Source organism: Miniopterus natalensis, chromosome 6 (genome assembly GCF_054644295.1).
Source record: "Miniopterus natalensis isolate mMinNat1 chromosome 6, mMinNat1.hap1, whole genome shotgun sequence".
Taxonomy (NCBI): Eukaryota; Metazoa; Chordata; class Mammalia; order Chiroptera; family Miniopteridae; genus Miniopterus; species Miniopterus natalensis.
Window position 1 is genome coordinate 3,460,143 of NC_142086.1, and position 17,986 is coordinate 3,478,128.

Consider the following 17,986-nt stretch of genomic DNA (forward strand, 5'->3'; position numbering starts at 1 on the left):
GTTATCTTGACATCTTGGGTTCTTGTAGCTGAAATCATTAGTTTTTGTAGCCTGAAATCTCTTTCTATGGATTTTACTTGTTAACTTTGAAATTTTGTAAACATTATTATAAGAGTATTTATAAATTAAATGTTGCAAAATAGCTGAATAGGCAAGTTAATAATCAATACATAATAGTGTATGCTATTAACCAGTTACTATTTTAAGAGCTTTACTTTTAATCCTTGTAGCAAGTTTATGAAGTAGATACTGTACTATCTTCATTTTACACATAAGGAATTTGAGGGTTAAAAACTTGCTCAAGGTCATTTAATGAGTGGAAGAGCCTAGATTTGAATCTAGGTAATCTGGCTCCGGAGTCTGTGCTCTGAACTTGTACAGTCTTTATTACATGTAAGAAAAAAAATCTATGTGGACTGTATAAAATTCATTTTAAGCTATTATTAACACTTTAAGTATCAGTTAAATAATGGTGTTATCAGATCCTATTTACAGGTTGCACTTCACTTTTTTTTGTATGTGTGTTCCTTTTCAGTTTGTCTCCCAGTCTAACTGCCAACAATTTCTGAACACTGTTTGGTTTGGACAGATGTCAGGTTACCGACGTAAGCCCACCTGTAAGAAGATAATGACTGTGTTAACAGTTGGCATCTTTTGGCCACTTTTGTCACTTTGCTATTTGATAGCTCCTAAATCTCAGTTCGGCAGAATCATTCATACACCTTTTATGAAATTTATTATTCATGGAGCATCATATTTCACATTCTTGCTGTTACTAAACCTATACTCTCTTGTCTACAACGAGGATAAGAAAAACACTATGGGACCAGCCCTTGAAAGAATAGACTATCTTCTTATACTGTGGATTATCGGTAAGTATTGGGTTCATTTGAAAGGTTCAGCCTTTATTAAGCCCATTAATTCTCCTTTTCTTGGTGGCATTATAAACATATGCGTTCAGTTTGTAATTTTACACTGTTTGCACATCAAGAATTTGAATACTTCCATGATCATTGAAGACTTAACTAACATTTTTGTAAAGATAAATGTCCTGAATTTGATGATAAAGGAACAGCTCTTATTTAATATTACTTACTTACATGGAAGTTGAAATTTTTCTATTCTCAGTCTCTAAAATTGTTTATGACTTAAAACAAAAAGTTTGCTGATGAATGCTTTTTTTGGTATAAGAGTATGAACCTATTAAGTATTTTGAAGTATAATATGTTTTATACTTAGTTGCATCTGAAGAGTTAAGTATTTTGTTTTATTATATCATTATTTTTCCTTTTAAGAACCTATGAACTTTTGTAGTTACATTTTCCTGATGACTCACTCTAAAAATCAATTCTTTGTATTGATAGCTATATCCTTTAGAAATTACAGTTTTAAATATATATAGATATATGTATGTATAGATATAGATACATATGACATTTTCTTATGTGAAAATTGGTTTTTATAAGTATTATGTTGTATAGTGAATATTTTAAATGACCTTCTGCTCCCCTTGCCCTTTTTTTGATGGGGGTGGGAGGTAAGGAGCTGAGGTATAATCAAATTGTCTGTTTATAGACTTTTAATGACTTCTCCCTTTTTTCTCTCTGGATCTTCAACCTTGTTTTTAACCTCAGCATTTCCGACTTATCTTTCATTTGCTATAGAGTAAAAATATTGAAATTTAGTCTTTTCTATGGTGTAAAGCACTGATTGATTAATGTTTTTTATTGTTTCAGTTATTAAATAATTTGAGAATAGTTAAAGTACAATGTTTACTTTTGCCCTGGCCAGTTTGGCTCAGTGGTTAGGGCATCGGCCTGCAGACTAAAGGGTCACATGTGGTTCGATTCCCATTCAAGGGCACATACCTCAGTTGTAGATTCAATCCCAAGCCTGGTTGAGGCTCGTGCAGGAGGCACCCATTCAGTGTCTCTCGATGTCTGTCTGTCTCCTTCCCTCCCTCCCACTCTCTAAAAAAAATCAATGGAAAAAATATCCTTGGGTGAGGATTAAAAAATTTAAAAATATAATTTGCATATTTGGTTTTTTTATTTGGAAATTAGTTAATTTCAAGTAACTTGATTTCCATCAGTTTTTTACTTTTAGCAGTGTTCAATCCATGGTACATTAATGCTTAAAATCAGATAGATAAAACAGACTTTTGGTCAGATGGCAGAGTTAGGTATACCATGTGTTCACCTGCTCCCACAACCAAAGCAAAACTCCAACTAAACTACATAATAACCATCATTGAGAGTCACCTGAAGTCTAGCGGAACAGAACTCCTATAACTAAGGATATACAGAAGACACATCAAGACCCGTAGGAGGGGTGGAGACTCGATATAGGCTGCTTCCATACTCACTCTGGTGGTTGAGAATCAGGAGGCTGAGGAAGTTCCCCCTGAGGAGTAGAGGTTTCCCCTAAGGAGAGAAGGGTCCCAGCCCACACCATGATCTGTATCCAAGGGCTTGAGTACTGGGAAGGAAAGTTCTCATAACTTCTGGTTGTGAAAACCAGCAGGGATTTTGGCTGAGTGAGACGGAAGGCTGGTAGAATCCCAGGCATTCCTCTTAAATGGTCCACTCAGGGGCTTAACTTGCTGACAGACTCACTGGCTCTGAACTCCAATTCTGGGGCAGCAGCCAGGGACATACTAGGGGGAACTGAATTGTCTGGCTTCAGGGTGAGAGCTGGAGGGGTAGCTTACTCCCAGATAGAAGTGCTGGCAGAAGCAACTGTTTACTAAATCCTCCCCCTACTTGGTTGCAGATGCAGACAGGCTCCATATCTGAATCTCAGTCAACCTGGCTAATACTGTTCACCCTGCCCTAATGATTCCCTAGGATCCTGCCCCACCCAACTTGTGTGCCCACCCAAGCCTCTTCCAGTGGCTTTTCCATCGCCTGTCTTGGCTCATGCTTCAGACTTCCGTAAACTCTCAAAGGCTCATAAAACTCAAGCAACAGCATCTGGCCTCAACATACCCTGTACCTCTTGCTAAGTAGCTTCAACCCTGGCACTAATGGCAGCCAGCCTTGGTTCACAGTTTAACCTCTATCAGGCACCTCCAAGCCCAGCACAAGTGGCTACCATCTGCAGATAACTTTGGAGCTTATACCAGGTGGCTCCAGGGAGGTCACAGGCAGCAGCTGACCTTGTCCAGCACCAGAAACTCTCCCAAGAGGCCCCAGAACCAGCACATGTGGTGGCCAGCCTCAGACTACACCAGAGCACCACCCAACCATCTGTACAAACTGCACAGAAAAGGCAGACTTTCCAGGCACCAGAGCCTCACTAAAGTGAATCCTGCTATGTAGGTCCTGCCCCTGCACAACAGTTCCTCCACTGTAGTCATGACCAGCCCTCACAATCAGTCTGAGGGTCAGTCCCTCCCATTGACATTGCCAACAGCAATCAAGACTCACAAAGCCCACAGAAGGGACAAACTTGGAGCAACTGACTCAGGTGATCAGGGAGACTGCACCACTTGGCCTTACAGAGCACCTACTACATTAGGCCACTCTACTGAGACCAGGAGACATACTAGCTCTACCTAATGCATAAAAACAAACACAGGGTGGCAGCCAAAATGAGGAGACAAAGAAACGTCCCAAATGAAAGAACAGAAGAAAACTCTTAAAAAAGAACTAAACAAAATGGAGATAAGCAACCTACTAGATGCAGAGTGTAAAATACTGGTTATAAGGATGTTCAATGAACTTGGGAGAAGAATAGATGAACTCGGCAAGAACTTCAACAATAAAATGGAGATAGAAAACATAAAAAGAGTCAGTCAAATGATGAATACATTACAGGGAATCAACAGTAGATTAAATGAAGCAGAGGATTGAATCAGTGATTTGGAAGACAAGGTTGCATAAGCCACCCAATCAGAACAGCAAAAAAAAAAAAAAATGAGGATAGTTTAAGGGGTCTCTGGGACTACATTATGCATACTAGTATCCACATAGTAGGGGTACCAGAAGGAGAAGAAAGAGAGAAAAGAGTAGAAAACCTATTTGAATAAATAATGACAGAAAACTCTCATTGTGGTGAAAGAAATAGACATACAGGTCCAGGAAGCACAGAGATCCCACACAAGATGAACCCAAAGAAACCCATCCCATGACACATAATTAAAATGCAAAAGGTTAAAAACCAAGAATCTTAAAAGCAGCAAGAGAAAAGCAGTTAGTTACCTACAAGGGAGCTCCCATAAGACAGTCCGCTGATTTCTCAACAGAAACTTTGCAGGCCAGAAGGGAGTCGCAAAAAATATTCAAAGTGGTAAAAAGCAAGGACCTAACAACCAAGATTTACTCTACCCAACAAAGCTATCATTTAGAATTGAAGGAGAGATAAATAGCTTCCCAGATAGGAAAGAGCTAAAGGAGTTCATCACCAAACAGTATTACATGAAATGTTGAAGGACCTTCTTTAAGGAGAAGAAAGAAAAGATAAAAAATATTAATAATGAAATGGCAATAACTACATACCTACCAACAATTACTTTAAATGTAAATGGATTAAATGCTGCAATCAAAAACATAGAGTTACTGAATGAATAAGAGAATAATACCCATATATATACTGCTACTAGAGACCTACTTCAGATCTTAAGACACACAAAGATTGATTGTGAAGAGATGGAAAAAGATATTTCATGCAAATGGAAACCAAAAATGCTGGGGAGTAAAACTTCTCTTAGACAAAATAGACTTTAAAACAAAAGCTATAACAAGAGACAAAGAAGGACCCAGCAATTCCACTTTGAAAAGATATATGCATCTTTACGTTCATTGTAGCACTGTTTATGATAGCTAAGATATGGAAGCGACATAGGTGTCCGATGGGCAAGTGCATAAAGAAGAGGTGGTACATGTGTACAGTGCAATATGACTCAGCCATAAATGGAGTGAAATATTACCACTTGCACTAACAGATGAACCTGGAGGATGTTGTGCTGGGTGTGGTAGGATGGACAGAGAAAGACAAGTGTCGTATGATTTTACTTTCATGTGGAAAGAAAACATAAATGTACAGGCAAGGCAGAAGAATACTCATAGATAGAACATTCTGATGGTTGCTGGGTGGGAAGGGGTTTGCGGGGCTGGGTAAAAAGGGGGAAGGGATTAAGATATGCAAATTTCCAGTTACAAAAATAGTCATGGGGATATAAAGTACAATATAGGGAATATGGTCAGTGATATTGTAATAACTATGTGTGGTGCCAGGTGGCTTCTAGACTCACCAGGGGAATCATTTCCTAAGTTATAGAAGTGTCTAATCACTATGTGTACAACTGAAACTAATAAAATATTTTATGGCAGCTGTAATTGAAAAAGAAAAGCTATTTTAAACTAAAATTAGGTACATAAAAATAATACACATCTGAAATTTAGGTCAAAGATTAATTTCTTTTAATATTTTCTGTTTTCTGTGTTTCTGCTGTTTTTTCTAAAATGATATGTTTTAACTTAGGAAATAATTTTACTTTATCATATATAGTTCCAAATTGCATTGTTATAGATCTTTTCAGTGTGAAATTTGTGTATATTTTTGAGTAGGTTGAAAAATACTGGGCTGAAAGGAATCTCTGAGAAACTCTTTCTCTATTTAAACTATTTCTGAGAGATTGTTGTATATACCTTAGTCATAAAGAAAGGAAATTTTATATTATTTATTTATAGCCTGTTGTTTAAATGGCAGTGAGAAGAAATAACATTTTCTTTGTTTTATAAATAAGATTCAGTTTACCGAAGTCTGTATAAGAATCGAATTAGTTATATTTCCTAGCAGTGAGTAAAAACTCATTGAATTCAGAATCATACCACTCTTCAGATGATATAAATGTGCTATCACTGAATTTCATAATCATGGTGAAAATATGGCTCCTCCTTTTTAATCACAGTGGCCCAGTTTCAATAACATTGTTACACACACACACACACACAATATGATTACTTTTCTAGCCATCTTCCGCCTCAGTAGAGCAGTGAAATGTGAGGCAGTAAAACTCCTGGAGTTATTTTGCTCTTCTCAGCTCAGCTCCCGTTTAAAGCACCAGGCCCGGCGACCCCTGCCGGGGTGCCCGGCCGCCCCAGCACTGGCTCCCCGCGCACTGTGCCAGCCTGCAGCGCCGCCTGCTTGTCTGGGGCGCTGCTTCTGTTTCCCCGCGCGCTCTGCACGGCGGCTTTGACTCCGCCGCAGCTGACTTTCCTACATTTGTTTCCTGTTCGTTTCCTTAGCCCTCCAGGAAAGGTAGGATTAAATTATAAAAGTTAAGGTGGGGAAAAAGGAAACTGTGGTGGTCAATGCAAAGAATATTAGTGGTATCATTTCACTTAAATCTTGACCTTTATTGTTGACACTATTAAAGATGCCCCCATTTTTACCCCCTGTGCCCACTTCCATCCAGCCCCCGCCTTCCCTCCCTCTAGCCATCACCACATTGCTGTCTGTGTCTATGCCACTTAATTTTTTACTGTAGAATATAATAGAACAGCTACTATAAAACTTTTTAAAAATGTGTGTACCTACTTTGTCCAAGCACCAGCAGAAGCATATGGCTCAACACTCATGGAGCTTTTGGTCTAATTAAGGTAAAAACAAACAAAAAACCCAAAGCAAAGTAACTTAAGAGTCACAACTATAAGTTAAAAATTTCAAGTGAGTTAAGTGCTACTGAGTGAAGGTCATGGAGCTGGGAAGGCAAGCATACTACGTGGCACTCCACTAGGCAGGGAGGCGGGCAGGCTTCTTGAGGAAGTGCCAAGTGAGCTAGTATCATCTGAGGGGTAAGGAGGAGGCAACTAGAACTGGGAGAGAAGCGCACTCTAGGCTGATGAAGTCATTAAATTCCGAGGCCCTGGTGAGAGGAAGCATGGTACAAAGGAGGGACAGTGAAGGCCGGAGCAGGGAAGGGAATTCAAGGGAAGCTGGAGAAGCGGGTGTGCTCCACACCGTGCTGAGTCATTTTTGCTATGCTAAGAATAATGGGAAACCGTGGCAGTTTTTAAGCAGGTGAGTGACACCATCAGATTTGCCTGTTGAAAGGCCATCTGGCTGCAGTGTGGGAAATGGGTTGGGAGGATGGGTCTGTGGCAAGCGTTGGTGGAGGGAGACCAAGAGGAGGCTGTTGCGGTACTCCAGTGACAGCTGATGGGACCTGGGATTTAGGGTGGTTGTGATAGAAAATGAGAGAAGGAAACAGATGTGAGAAGTACTTACAAAGTAAAGCTAATAGGACATGGAAATACATCATATGTAGGGGGTGAGGGAGACAGAGATGATTAAACAACTTAGGTATTTTGAAAGAGTACTAGGTTTGGAGATTAGTGGTTTTGGATAGGTTGAAATTGAAAAGGCTTCGAGATATCCCAAAGGGATCCCAGGCAGACCACTGGATGTCTTAGTCTGAAACTCACACGGAAGTGTGCCCGTAGGTCCGCTATCTGTGAATACACTGGCCGTGGGTGTGAAGCTGGAGAAAGTATAAAATTAGAAGACAGGACCTGGGAGCAAGCCTTGAGGAATCCCAAATGATGGGATTACAGTTTACTGTGTTAGTTACTGGTTCCAAAAAGCAAAAACAAGAAGGACCGGATATACAGTCCATTGGTTGTGCAGTGATTGCATTGCTTATAATATGAGGTGTCCAAAAAAGTTCATACACATACCTCGAGTAATTATAAAGGCAGTGTTTATTAAAACATTTCATTTTCAAAATTGAGCTATCAGCTGTTACAGTGTGTAGACATTTTGGGGATACACCCTGTAGTTTAAAATTACTTCGTTCTTCCAATCCCATTCGGAAGTGTGTATCTGCTTCCTTTCTGGTGTGGGGTGCTGCACAGGAGACGGGAGCCACCTGAGGGTGGTGCTTAATATTCTTTCATGTCTGCCTTTTTTGATCAAAAATCTTTTCCAGTTCATGTTCCAATTTTTGTCAAGAGTTTTCTTTAGGTATAATGTTGCAGTCTACAGAATGCAATTCTACTTATTTTTTCTGGCAGCCTTTTTCCTGTAAGCCTTTTTTTTTTTTTTTTTGGTTTAGTGTTTTAATGTCACAGTGTTTGAATTAATAAAATGTAGACAGATTTAATGTTTTCAGATAGTTTTTATCTGTTCATTATATTTTATGTTTTATCCCCCTGCCACCCCCCCCCCCCCATCTGCTCATTTTAGATAGACACTCATCCAAGTGGGATTTTTAAAAAAGATTTTTAAAATTGATTTTTAGAGAGGGAGAGAGAGAGAGAAACATGAGTGTGAGAGTGAAACATGGTCGGCTGCCTCCTGTACGCCCCCTACCAGGGATCAAACCCACAACCCGGGCATGTGCCGTGACCAGGAACCAAACAGGCAACGATTTGGTGCACGGGACAATACCCAACCAGCTGAGCCACACTGGCCAGGGCCCAAGTGGAGTTTTTAAAAGTGTTTTTCTTGTCAGGTCTGCGAATACTTGTAAATGTTTTTCTACATAAAATATGGGTGCTATTATAAGTAAGATGTTGTGAACAGAGTTTTTCAGAAATGCTTCATGTTTCCCAGGGGGCTAATCTGCCCGCTGGTGGGCCAGAGCGCAGTTCTGGCGGACTGGACTTGGTCTTCACCCATGTGTTACGGCTCAGCATTCTATTCTTTTGTTACTTCATGATCTCTAAAAGTGTCTTCCTGGAGAAATGTATTGTAAAACTATCCTGGGTTACATTACTGTTCTCTGGTACTCCCAGGAATATATATCTATGAAGGTACCTCTGGCCAAAAACGGAAGTTGGTTGGTTGGTTGGTTGGTTTTTATCTGCATGTTTATTCACTTAGCAAATTTTTTGAGCACTCACAATGTATCAGACACTATTTGGGACATTTACATTTAGGACATTGGTTAATAAAACAAAGTTTCTTACCCTGGAAGAGCTCGCCCAGTGAGTGGCAGAGTTAGTACTAGGCACACTACGTGGACTTTACCCCGTGTTTAAATGGTAAGTACTAAGGGAAAGAAAGAGAAGCAGAATTGGGGTTGGGAGTGGGAGCATGGGGTTTGCAGTTTTAAATACGGCGCTGAGTAGGTAGTGAGCAGACCTGGCGTGCGGGAGTTGGCCAGGTGGCACCAGGTGGGGCTCTTCCAGGGGGACGTGCCCATGTGCAGGCCGAAGGCCGGTCAGAGACCAGCACGGGAGCGAGGAGGCGAGGAGAGGTGGGCTCTGCCAGCATTGTGAGGCATTCGGTCTGCACTCGGGGATATGGGGTGCAAGGGAGGGTGCGGGCTCACGGCACAACCCGCAGCAGTGGCCTGGGTCCCCGTTCCTTTCACGCATAGGACACTGGTAGGAACCTGGGATGGGCGGCACTGAGCTGTGTGGGCGGCTGCAAGCAAGCCCAGCGTGTCACAAGACGGCTTCAAATGGACCTTCATCGGCGGTTCTTGGAAAGGTCGGGCCTGCTCCACAGCCCACAGCCCACCAGGAGCACATCCAGTTTATGGGGTGAGGCCTCAGGCCTGCAGGAGCTGTGTCACAGCGTGAGCAGCCCCCCTGGTGCAGGCGCTCCGACGGCGGGGGACCTCGCACAGCTGAGGCCTGTTTCTCGGGGTGCGCTTGCTGTGTGTGCCGTCGGGGTCTCTGAGCTCACCCAGTCTGCCTGGTCCAAAGGCAGTTTCCCAGCGGTGGTTATTGTTATAATGTTGGCAACAGCTGTCCTCTGTATTTTTCTTGACATAATATGTTTTCAAGGAAACCGCTTTAATAGATGATAGCACGAGGTTCCCATGGAGAAAGTTCTGACCTGCAGTTAATCCTTTCTCTGGGAGTTACTACAGGGTTTTGAGTAGGAAAGCAACACTTGGCGTTTTAAAAGAATTACTCTGGTTGCTGTGTTGAGAATAGATTTTAGGGAGATCAGAGTAAGAGAAGGGAGACCTGGGAGGCTGTTAAGATAATCCAAGCAAGAAATGATGGTGGCTTGAAGTTGAGATGTAATGACAAGGGTTATATCCTAAATATATTTTGAAAGTAGAACCTAAAGGTTTTGCTGGGTGTTAAATGTGTGGTTTAAAAGAAAAGTGAGTCAAGGATGATTCAAGGACATTTGGGTGCAGCAACTAGGAGGGAATTGCCCTCCAGTGAGGCAGGGAGGTCTGCAAGTGCAGTGCATTGGGACAGATGAGTTCAGGTGGCACATGTAGGGCGCCCATTTGGGGACAGAGCAGCTGAGGACCTAAACAAGTGGGATTTAAGAGAGGTTTAGAGATACTGATTATTATATAAATACAGGTTGAGTTTAGAGATGTAAATCTGAAAGTCTGACATATATGGCATTTAAACCATTAGACAAGACTGAATGAGGCCACCTTGGGAGTGAGCATAGAGAGAAAAGGGAATGGAACTGAGCCTTCGGGGGTGGGGGTCTGCATGTGGCACCAGTTTGTTTTCTGTGTGGCTGCTCCAACTCTGGGAAAGACCTTACCATATAAAACTTAATATTTTTTTTCAGATTTTGAGAGGTTTTTTTGAAAAGTTTTCTTCTTAATGAGGCTACAGCTGATATAAATGTTATTTAATTCTTTGAATCCAAAAGCATATTTAAGCTTATTGAAGTAAGAAGCGTTATCTGATTTTTTTCTTCCTTTTTTAGGGATGATTTGGTCAGACATTAAAAGACTGTGGTATGAAGGGTTGGAAGACTTTTTAGAAGAATCTCGTAATCAACTCAGTTTTGTCATGAATTCCCTTTATTTGGCAACCTTTGCCCTCAAAGTGGTTGCTCACAACAAGGTGACTATTAACTCAACTGGAGGCACAATGAAGTTTATTTAGAGAAAACCTGAGATGTTTAGCCACCAAAGTCAGAGTTACATTGGCTCAAATCTGTACCTGATGTGTTTTCATTTTAACCCTGTCCCTGTGGAAGGGAGTGGTGCCCACTGCTCCCTTCCTCACCCAGTCTACAGGTGGCTGATCACCTGTGAGCGCTGGTTCTGTCACGTGCCGGCACCGTGGTTCATACTTGCTATACTTTATCTATTCTATCCTCACAGGGACTCTATGAGGCTCTATGTTCTTATCCCCATTTTCAGATAAGGAAAATGAAGCTCAGAAATATTAAGTAACTTGCCCAAGACCACACAGTCAGAAGCCAAGACTGGAGTTAAATCCAGGTCTGTCTAGGCATTTTCTTTCTACCAATGCTGACTCCTTATATATGAGTTAGGTTTACGTACCTCATTCATGTGTATGTACTTAAAATGAAAACACAAAGCTAGTTAAGTAGTGTTAGATATCTTTATATCTGCCAGAAAAAATGTTTATCTGAATTGAATTCATTATAAAAGATACAGTATTTTCTGGTTTTTTATTTTACTTTATTTTATTTTTTACTAATTTATAGACTATAGAAAAGGTGAACTGGTTATCTAATATCATTTTACTTTATTAAAAAACACTATTCCTTTAAGTAATCAGTGGTATGGAACATGTTAGATATGTTCAGTGACCAGAATTGTGAAATAACTGAAAAATAAAAATTGGTTGTACATAGATATACAGTTAATACAGAGTCAAGGATCATTGTTTTTTACACTAGTCTCTAGTTCTGGAAGTGGGACGCCCAGATCATGTATTAACCAAACCAGGGTATTTTGAGAATGAAAGAGGAGGGGCAGTGTTAACAATTATGCCAAGAAAACTGGTACATAATCTGCGACTATCCGAGGCAGTTGGAACGTGTGTCCACTCTCTGTCTAGGTAACAGTGCACTCCTGGGCATTTAGACGGGAGAACTTCCATGGTTCACTCTAGAATCCTGAGTCAAGGGGCTAGGCTAATTTAATATGACAGCTAATTAATTGACATGTTAACATACTTCAAATTTGTGTTGTAGAATTTAAGAAAAACTAGCAATCATTTATTCATAAAAAGTTTAATGACAATTTTTAAAACTTTAATTTTTTTAAACCTAACGATATCTGAGAAAACCTCATATAGAGCAGTGATATTGCCTCACCAATGTAGAAATACTTCATTAAGACAATGTTACTTCTATTAAAAGAAGAGAACTTTATAAAACGTAAACAATCTCCCACAAGGAGACAATTAAAAGGTTTTTTGAGTAATTGGAGTAAGTTTTATTTCCCTTTGGCTCTGTCTTCCTCAGTTTCATGACTTCGCTGAGCGGAAGGACTGGGACGCGTTTCACCCCACGCTGGTGGCAGAAGGCCTTTTTGCATTTGCAAATGTCCTCAGTTACCTCCGGCTCTTCTTCATGTACACAACAAGCTCTGTCTTAGGTCCGTTACAGGTAAATAAAATTCCATACAGAATATTTGGTAGGGGTCATTATTGTTACCACCTTGCTGCTTGTCACTAGAGCATTGTCATCTCACGATGTTGAAGCTCACCTTTGCTTTTGAAAATAATTGAAAAGACAGCGTGTTCATCTCCTTTGCTTCTGTCTGAATGGTAACCCTTTGCTTTCAGGTTTTCAGACTTTCCATACTGAAGTCCATTGTCCCTCTCTCCCCAGTCCACAGACATAGATGTCTTTTAAATAGAGTTATACTTCAGACATTAGAGGGACATAAAAATCTGCTTCTTAACAAAGTGAATCTCACATTTAAAGTTTTAAGTGATAAATATAAGGGAGGTGTTGTATAAACAGAATTTATACTACATGGTTTTGAAAACATGTAAGCTAAATTTAAAAAATACTCTCATTGTGCAAATAAGTATTAAATGTAATAAGTTGGAAAATAGCATATTTAGACAAAAAATTTCATAGAGTACATGTAGTCCAGTCTTATTTGTTATAGCATTTTATAGTTAAAGACATTGAGCTTTTGAGATGGTATGTGATTTGTTCAAAGTAGTGTATTATGCATGAGAGTCCAGGACTAAATCCTAAGTCTCTTTACACTAAAGAAAGGACTCATAATTGGTTGAATTTACCCCACAGATTTTAGTAGTTGGTTATTTCTAGGAGGTGGGGTCAATTCTGCCAGGTAATTGGCTCTACATATATTCTAAGTTAGAAGTCTGAAAATATGAGCAGTATTTATTTTTCTTGATAAATCAAAATTTACTGACAATTTAGATTCTCCTTTATATCTTTAAAGGAGATAGTTTAAATAAAAGGCATAATTACCTTCTCCAGAAATATGAAATGTAAAATATGGAGGGAAAACCTGGTTTGATTTGGTCTGTGCTGTCAGCCTGCAACAGTGTTTCCTGGAGTGTTGTGGCAGGTACCCCTCCCAGACACCAGAGAGGTGTTACAGAACAGCCCCCTGCGTCAGAGGGAGAGGGCCGTCCCCACCTCTGTTCTTGTCATGCTCACTGGAATGAATTCAAACAAGTGACTCCAGATAATAATTGCATTGTGTTAAAGTGAATTTATTTATAAAATTAAAACATGCACATTTGTTAAATAAGCAAGGCAAGCAAACCTATGCATCTGGCTTAGGAGGCACAGATGGGCTCTCAGCTAATTTGATGAGTGAGTGGGGTGTGCAGTTTCTGCCTTATATACCTTCCAGTCTATAAATGGTGGTGGTGGTTTTTAATTTCTCTGCTAGATATCCTGGAATAGATTAACGCTGAAGGTCTCCCCTTTTCTTTGTTATGGCTTTTCCACAACTTATGAGAAGCACCTGACATTAAATCCTGAGACAGCTGGCTTTTCTGTTTAAACAGGGGGATGAAATAAGACTGCACCCCTCCTTCTCCCTCCTCCCTGATGTTCTAACAGCTCCAGTGTGATTTGCATTAAGTAGTCTCTGGTTAGTGAGAAGTTGAATTAGGATTCCTCCTCCTCTCTCCCTTTCTTTCCCCCTCCTCTCCTGCATTGTTTTGTGAGAAGGAGAGGTTTTAACCCTTTGTTCTCATGATAAGGTCCTGCTACATGTGGCCTGCAAAGCTTTCTGGCTTTGTTTAATTTTTCTGCCTTGGTTTCCATATTCCACTTGTCTAGGAATTTTCCTTACTTTTCATTGTCCTATAACAGTGTGAAATAAGTTTGGGACACACTGCATTCCATATACTTCTTTGGTGAATTCACAGTTCATTATCACATTAAAGCCTGTGAGAAAGAAGTACAGAAACTTGTTAACATTGTTCAAACTATCATTACTTAAATTTGTTTAAAGCCAAACCCATATTTTATGAAACGTGCTTAGGTCTCTGTTTTCCCCCAAAACATAGTATGTGAAACACTGGTTTAGACCATCTCTTATTTTAATTTAATTTTGCCACTAATATCTTTTATGAATGTTTTATTCAAGAGTCAACAGTATTTTTACATTCACATTGATTTTTCTGGCTAAAAACTAATGGTATCACTAAGTTTGCATGCTAGAAATTTCTTTATAAATTTCTACAAAGAATTAAAAAGGAGAAAGTATATTATTATTTCTTTTTTTAAATCTTTATTGTTGAGAATATTATAGATGTTTCACCCCCCCTTTTTTTCCCCATTGCCCCCTCCACCCGATCCCACCCCACCCCAGGTCTTCACCACTCTGTTGTCTGTATCCATGGGTAATGCATATATGCATAAAAGTTCTTTGGTTAATCTCTCCCCGCTCCCCCTTCCCTTTTATCTTTTTCTTCTTCTTCTTCTTAATGAAGGCCCTTTAACATTTCATGTAATACTGGTTTGGTGGTGACGAACTCCTTTAGCTTTTTCTTGCCTGGGAAGCTCTTTATCTGGCCTTCAGTGCTAAATGATAGCCTTGCTGGGTAGTCATCTTGGTTGTAGGTTCTTGTTTTTTTATTACTTTGAATATTTCTGGCCACTCCCTTCTGGCCTGAAAAGTTTCTGTTGAGAAATCAGCTGACAGTCGTATGGGTGCCCCCTTGTAGGTAACTAACTGCTTTTCTCTTGCTACTTTTAGGATTCTCTCTTTGTCTTTAACCTTTGGCATTTTAATTATGATGTGTCTTGGTGTTGGGCCTCTTTGGCTTCCTCTTGTTTGGGACTCTCTGTGCTTCTTGGACTTGTAAGTCTATTTCTTTCCCCAAGTAGGGGAAGTTTTGTATCATTATTTCTTCAAATAGGTTTTCAATTTCTTGCTCTCTTTCTTCCCCTTCTGGCATCCCAATAATATGAATGTTGGGCCTCTTGAAGTTGTCCCAGAGGCTCCTTACACTATCTTCATATTTTTGGATTCTTTTTTCTTTTTGCTGTTCTGACTGGGTGTTTTTTGCTTCCTCATGTTCCAAATTGCTGATTTGATTCTCAGCGTCCTCTACTCTACTGTTGATTCCCTGTCAGTTATTCTTCATTTCAGTTCCTGTAGCCTTCATTTCAAATTGGTACTTCATTATGTTATCGATTTTCTCAGTTATTTCCCTAACCATTTGCTTAAACATCCTTATAACCAAAATTCTGAACTCTCTGTTAGCTAGCTATGGCTAGCAGGAGCCCACAAACTATCCTGCTGGGAGAGACAAGAGCACAGCAGCGGAACTGCCAAATGCAGCCTTGTGCACACATCTGTAGCTCTTCTGGGAAGAGGCTAAGTCAAGAAGACCCGAGTCAACAGTTTTAGGAAATATAAATAGATAATCCAGTAAAAAATAATAACATACTGATTCCAGTCAGGATGGCGGAGTAGGTAAATGCAGTACTTGCCTCCCCCCACAACCACATCAAAATTACAACTAAACCACAGTACTACCATCATTCAGAACCGCCTGAAATCTGGCTGAACAGAAGCCCTACAACTAGGGAATTAAAGAAGCAGCTACGCTGAAACTGGTAGGAGGGGCCAAGGCGCAGAACCGACACCCATGTGGGGCGTTTCTTTAATTGGGAGTAAAATCTCAGCTGCAGAGATTCCACTCTGAGGAGCAAGGGGTCCCAGCCCCACACCAGACCTTTCAGCACAGGGTTCCAGTGCCAGAAAGAGAAGTCCCTGTAACTTCAGGCTATAAAAACCAGTGGGGATTATGGCTGAGTGAGACAGAGGCTGCTGGAGTCCCAGTCCCTTAAAGGGCTGGCGCATGGACTTACTTGAACTCACGCTCTCTAAGCTCCAGTGTTGGGGCAGCAGCTTGAAAGGATCCAGGGACATAGAGGGGGAACTAAATAGTTGGGCATCAGGGCAAGAACTGGGTGGGCAGCTCTCTCCCAGACCACAGTGCTGGCAGAGGTCATTGTTCCTTTGCTGAGACTTCCCCACCACACTGCTGATAGGCAGTCGCCACATCTGAGTCTCCATCAACCTAGTTCACACTGTTCACCCTGCCCTGGTGACTCCTTGAGACCCCCCACTCCACCCAATTTGCAGCCCCACCAAAGCTGTTTGCAGTGACTTTTCCATATAAATGGCCTGTCCTAGCTCAGGCTTCAGGCTCTCCTAAAACAAGCAGCAGCTGGCCTCAGTGTGCCCCATAACTCTCAATAAGGGGGGCCCCAGGCCCAGCGCTAGCAGCCTCCAGCATTGGTTCACAGGTTGGCCTCTCCTGGGCTCCTCCAAGCCCAGCACAAATAGCAGCCATCTGCAGATCGCTCTGTAGCTGATGACGGGTGGCCCCAGGCAGGGCACAGCAGTAGCTGACTTTGTACCTCCTGGGAAACCCCAGAGCCCGTGCACTGGTGGTCGGTTCAGACCACACCAGGTTACAGTCCTACCACATGCACGAGCGACACGCTCAAGGGGCGCACTTGGTGAACACCAAAGCTCCATTACAGTAAATCCTGCTTCATAGGATAGAACACAGGAACTGCTTTAAATAACTACAGAAAGTACTGCCTTCAAAGAAAATGTAGACACTGTAAACATAAATAGGCTTTTCAGAGTGACCATGTATGATGTTATCATTTCAATTTTAAAAATTTAGTCCCAAAGTAGAAGTTTTAATGTAACATTACTAAGTTTTAAAGAGCAATTCAACTTTAATATCAAGATGAACAATATTTAATAAGAATACCACAAACTTCCTGACTTGCTCTGCGAAAGCATGATAGCAGTTCTTGTATAATATGAACAACCAGAAGCAACCACAGTGGGCCTCACAGAGGAGACATCAGCTTGAGTAGCACGTGAACCATTCATGAGAAAGGCAAACACTAAAAACAGTACATTTATTTTACTCTGAGAAGGAATGTTTATTTAACTTATTAGCAGTTTTACTTAAGAAATATGAAAATTAACAGGCTGGACAGCAGGCCCAGGTTTTCTGCCTCCTGCTCTCTGTTTTCCCCCATTTCTGGCTGGAGGCAGACTTGGTGTGTGATGGAGCAAGGAGCCTGCAGCCAGGAGAGCCAGTCACACTCTACAGACAGCAGATGGCCTTCTGTCTGAGATTTGCTTTGCAACATCATATTAATTCTATCTGTACTTCCAAATCCTTCAGTGCTGAGACTCGTCTATACTAGACAATCACATGCATATAATCAGTGGTTGACTGGAACAAGGGTGGGGAAAATACTAAATGCAAAAAGGCATCAAGGAACTTTTTGGAGGAACGCAGATGTTCTGTATCATGATTACGGTGGTGATGAGAAACAAGTTTATACATTTGCAAAACTCTTCAAACTATACTGTTAAGATGGGTACATTTTATTCTATGCAAATTATGCCTCAATAAAGATAATTTTTAAAAAATCATTTGCTGAACTAAGTCATAATATTTAAGCATATATTATGATTAACTTACAGACATTTTTAAAAAATAGAAACACAGTAACTGTTGGACTGACTTAAATTACTGGCTGTTATAACTTACTAAGTTCTCTACAGTAGGGTGTGGCTTTCTTCTATGCATGCATGCTCTGAGTAAATGATTTCTTTTCCAAGATGACCCCCACATTCTGAGCTTTCTAATTCTAAAAACTCCTGTTTCTTTTGTCAGGATCTGGCAAGTGAGGTAAGTGTACGATTTTGAAAAGTGCCACAGGGTCCAGTCACATGCTCAAGTCAAGTATATTGGACCTCTGTCAGCTACAGAGCCAAGTCACTAGCTCGTGGGGTGCCTGACAT

General features: G+C 40.7%; 1 protein-coding gene across 2 annotated transcripts in view; it reads left to right on the forward strand.

The window, feature by feature from the left end:
* The window catches only part of TRPC1 (transient receptor potential cation channel subfamily C member 1), a 69,435-nt gene that overhangs the window by 44,929 nt on the left and 6,520 nt on the right, over positions 1 to 17,986 (forward strand). Inside the window, exons 6-8 of one of the 2 annotated variants that reach the window (XM_087818058.1) lie at positions 536 to 872; positions 10,642 to 10,781; positions 12,160 to 12,303. In XM_087818058.1, the coding sequence (XP_087674184.1) occupies positions 536 to 872; positions 10,642 to 10,781; positions 12,160 to 12,303 (621 nt within the window). The remainder of the gene's footprint in view (positions 1 to 535; positions 873 to 10,641; positions 10,782 to 12,159; positions 12,304 to 17,986) is intronic. The other variant, XM_087818059.1, reaches the window with a different exon arrangement.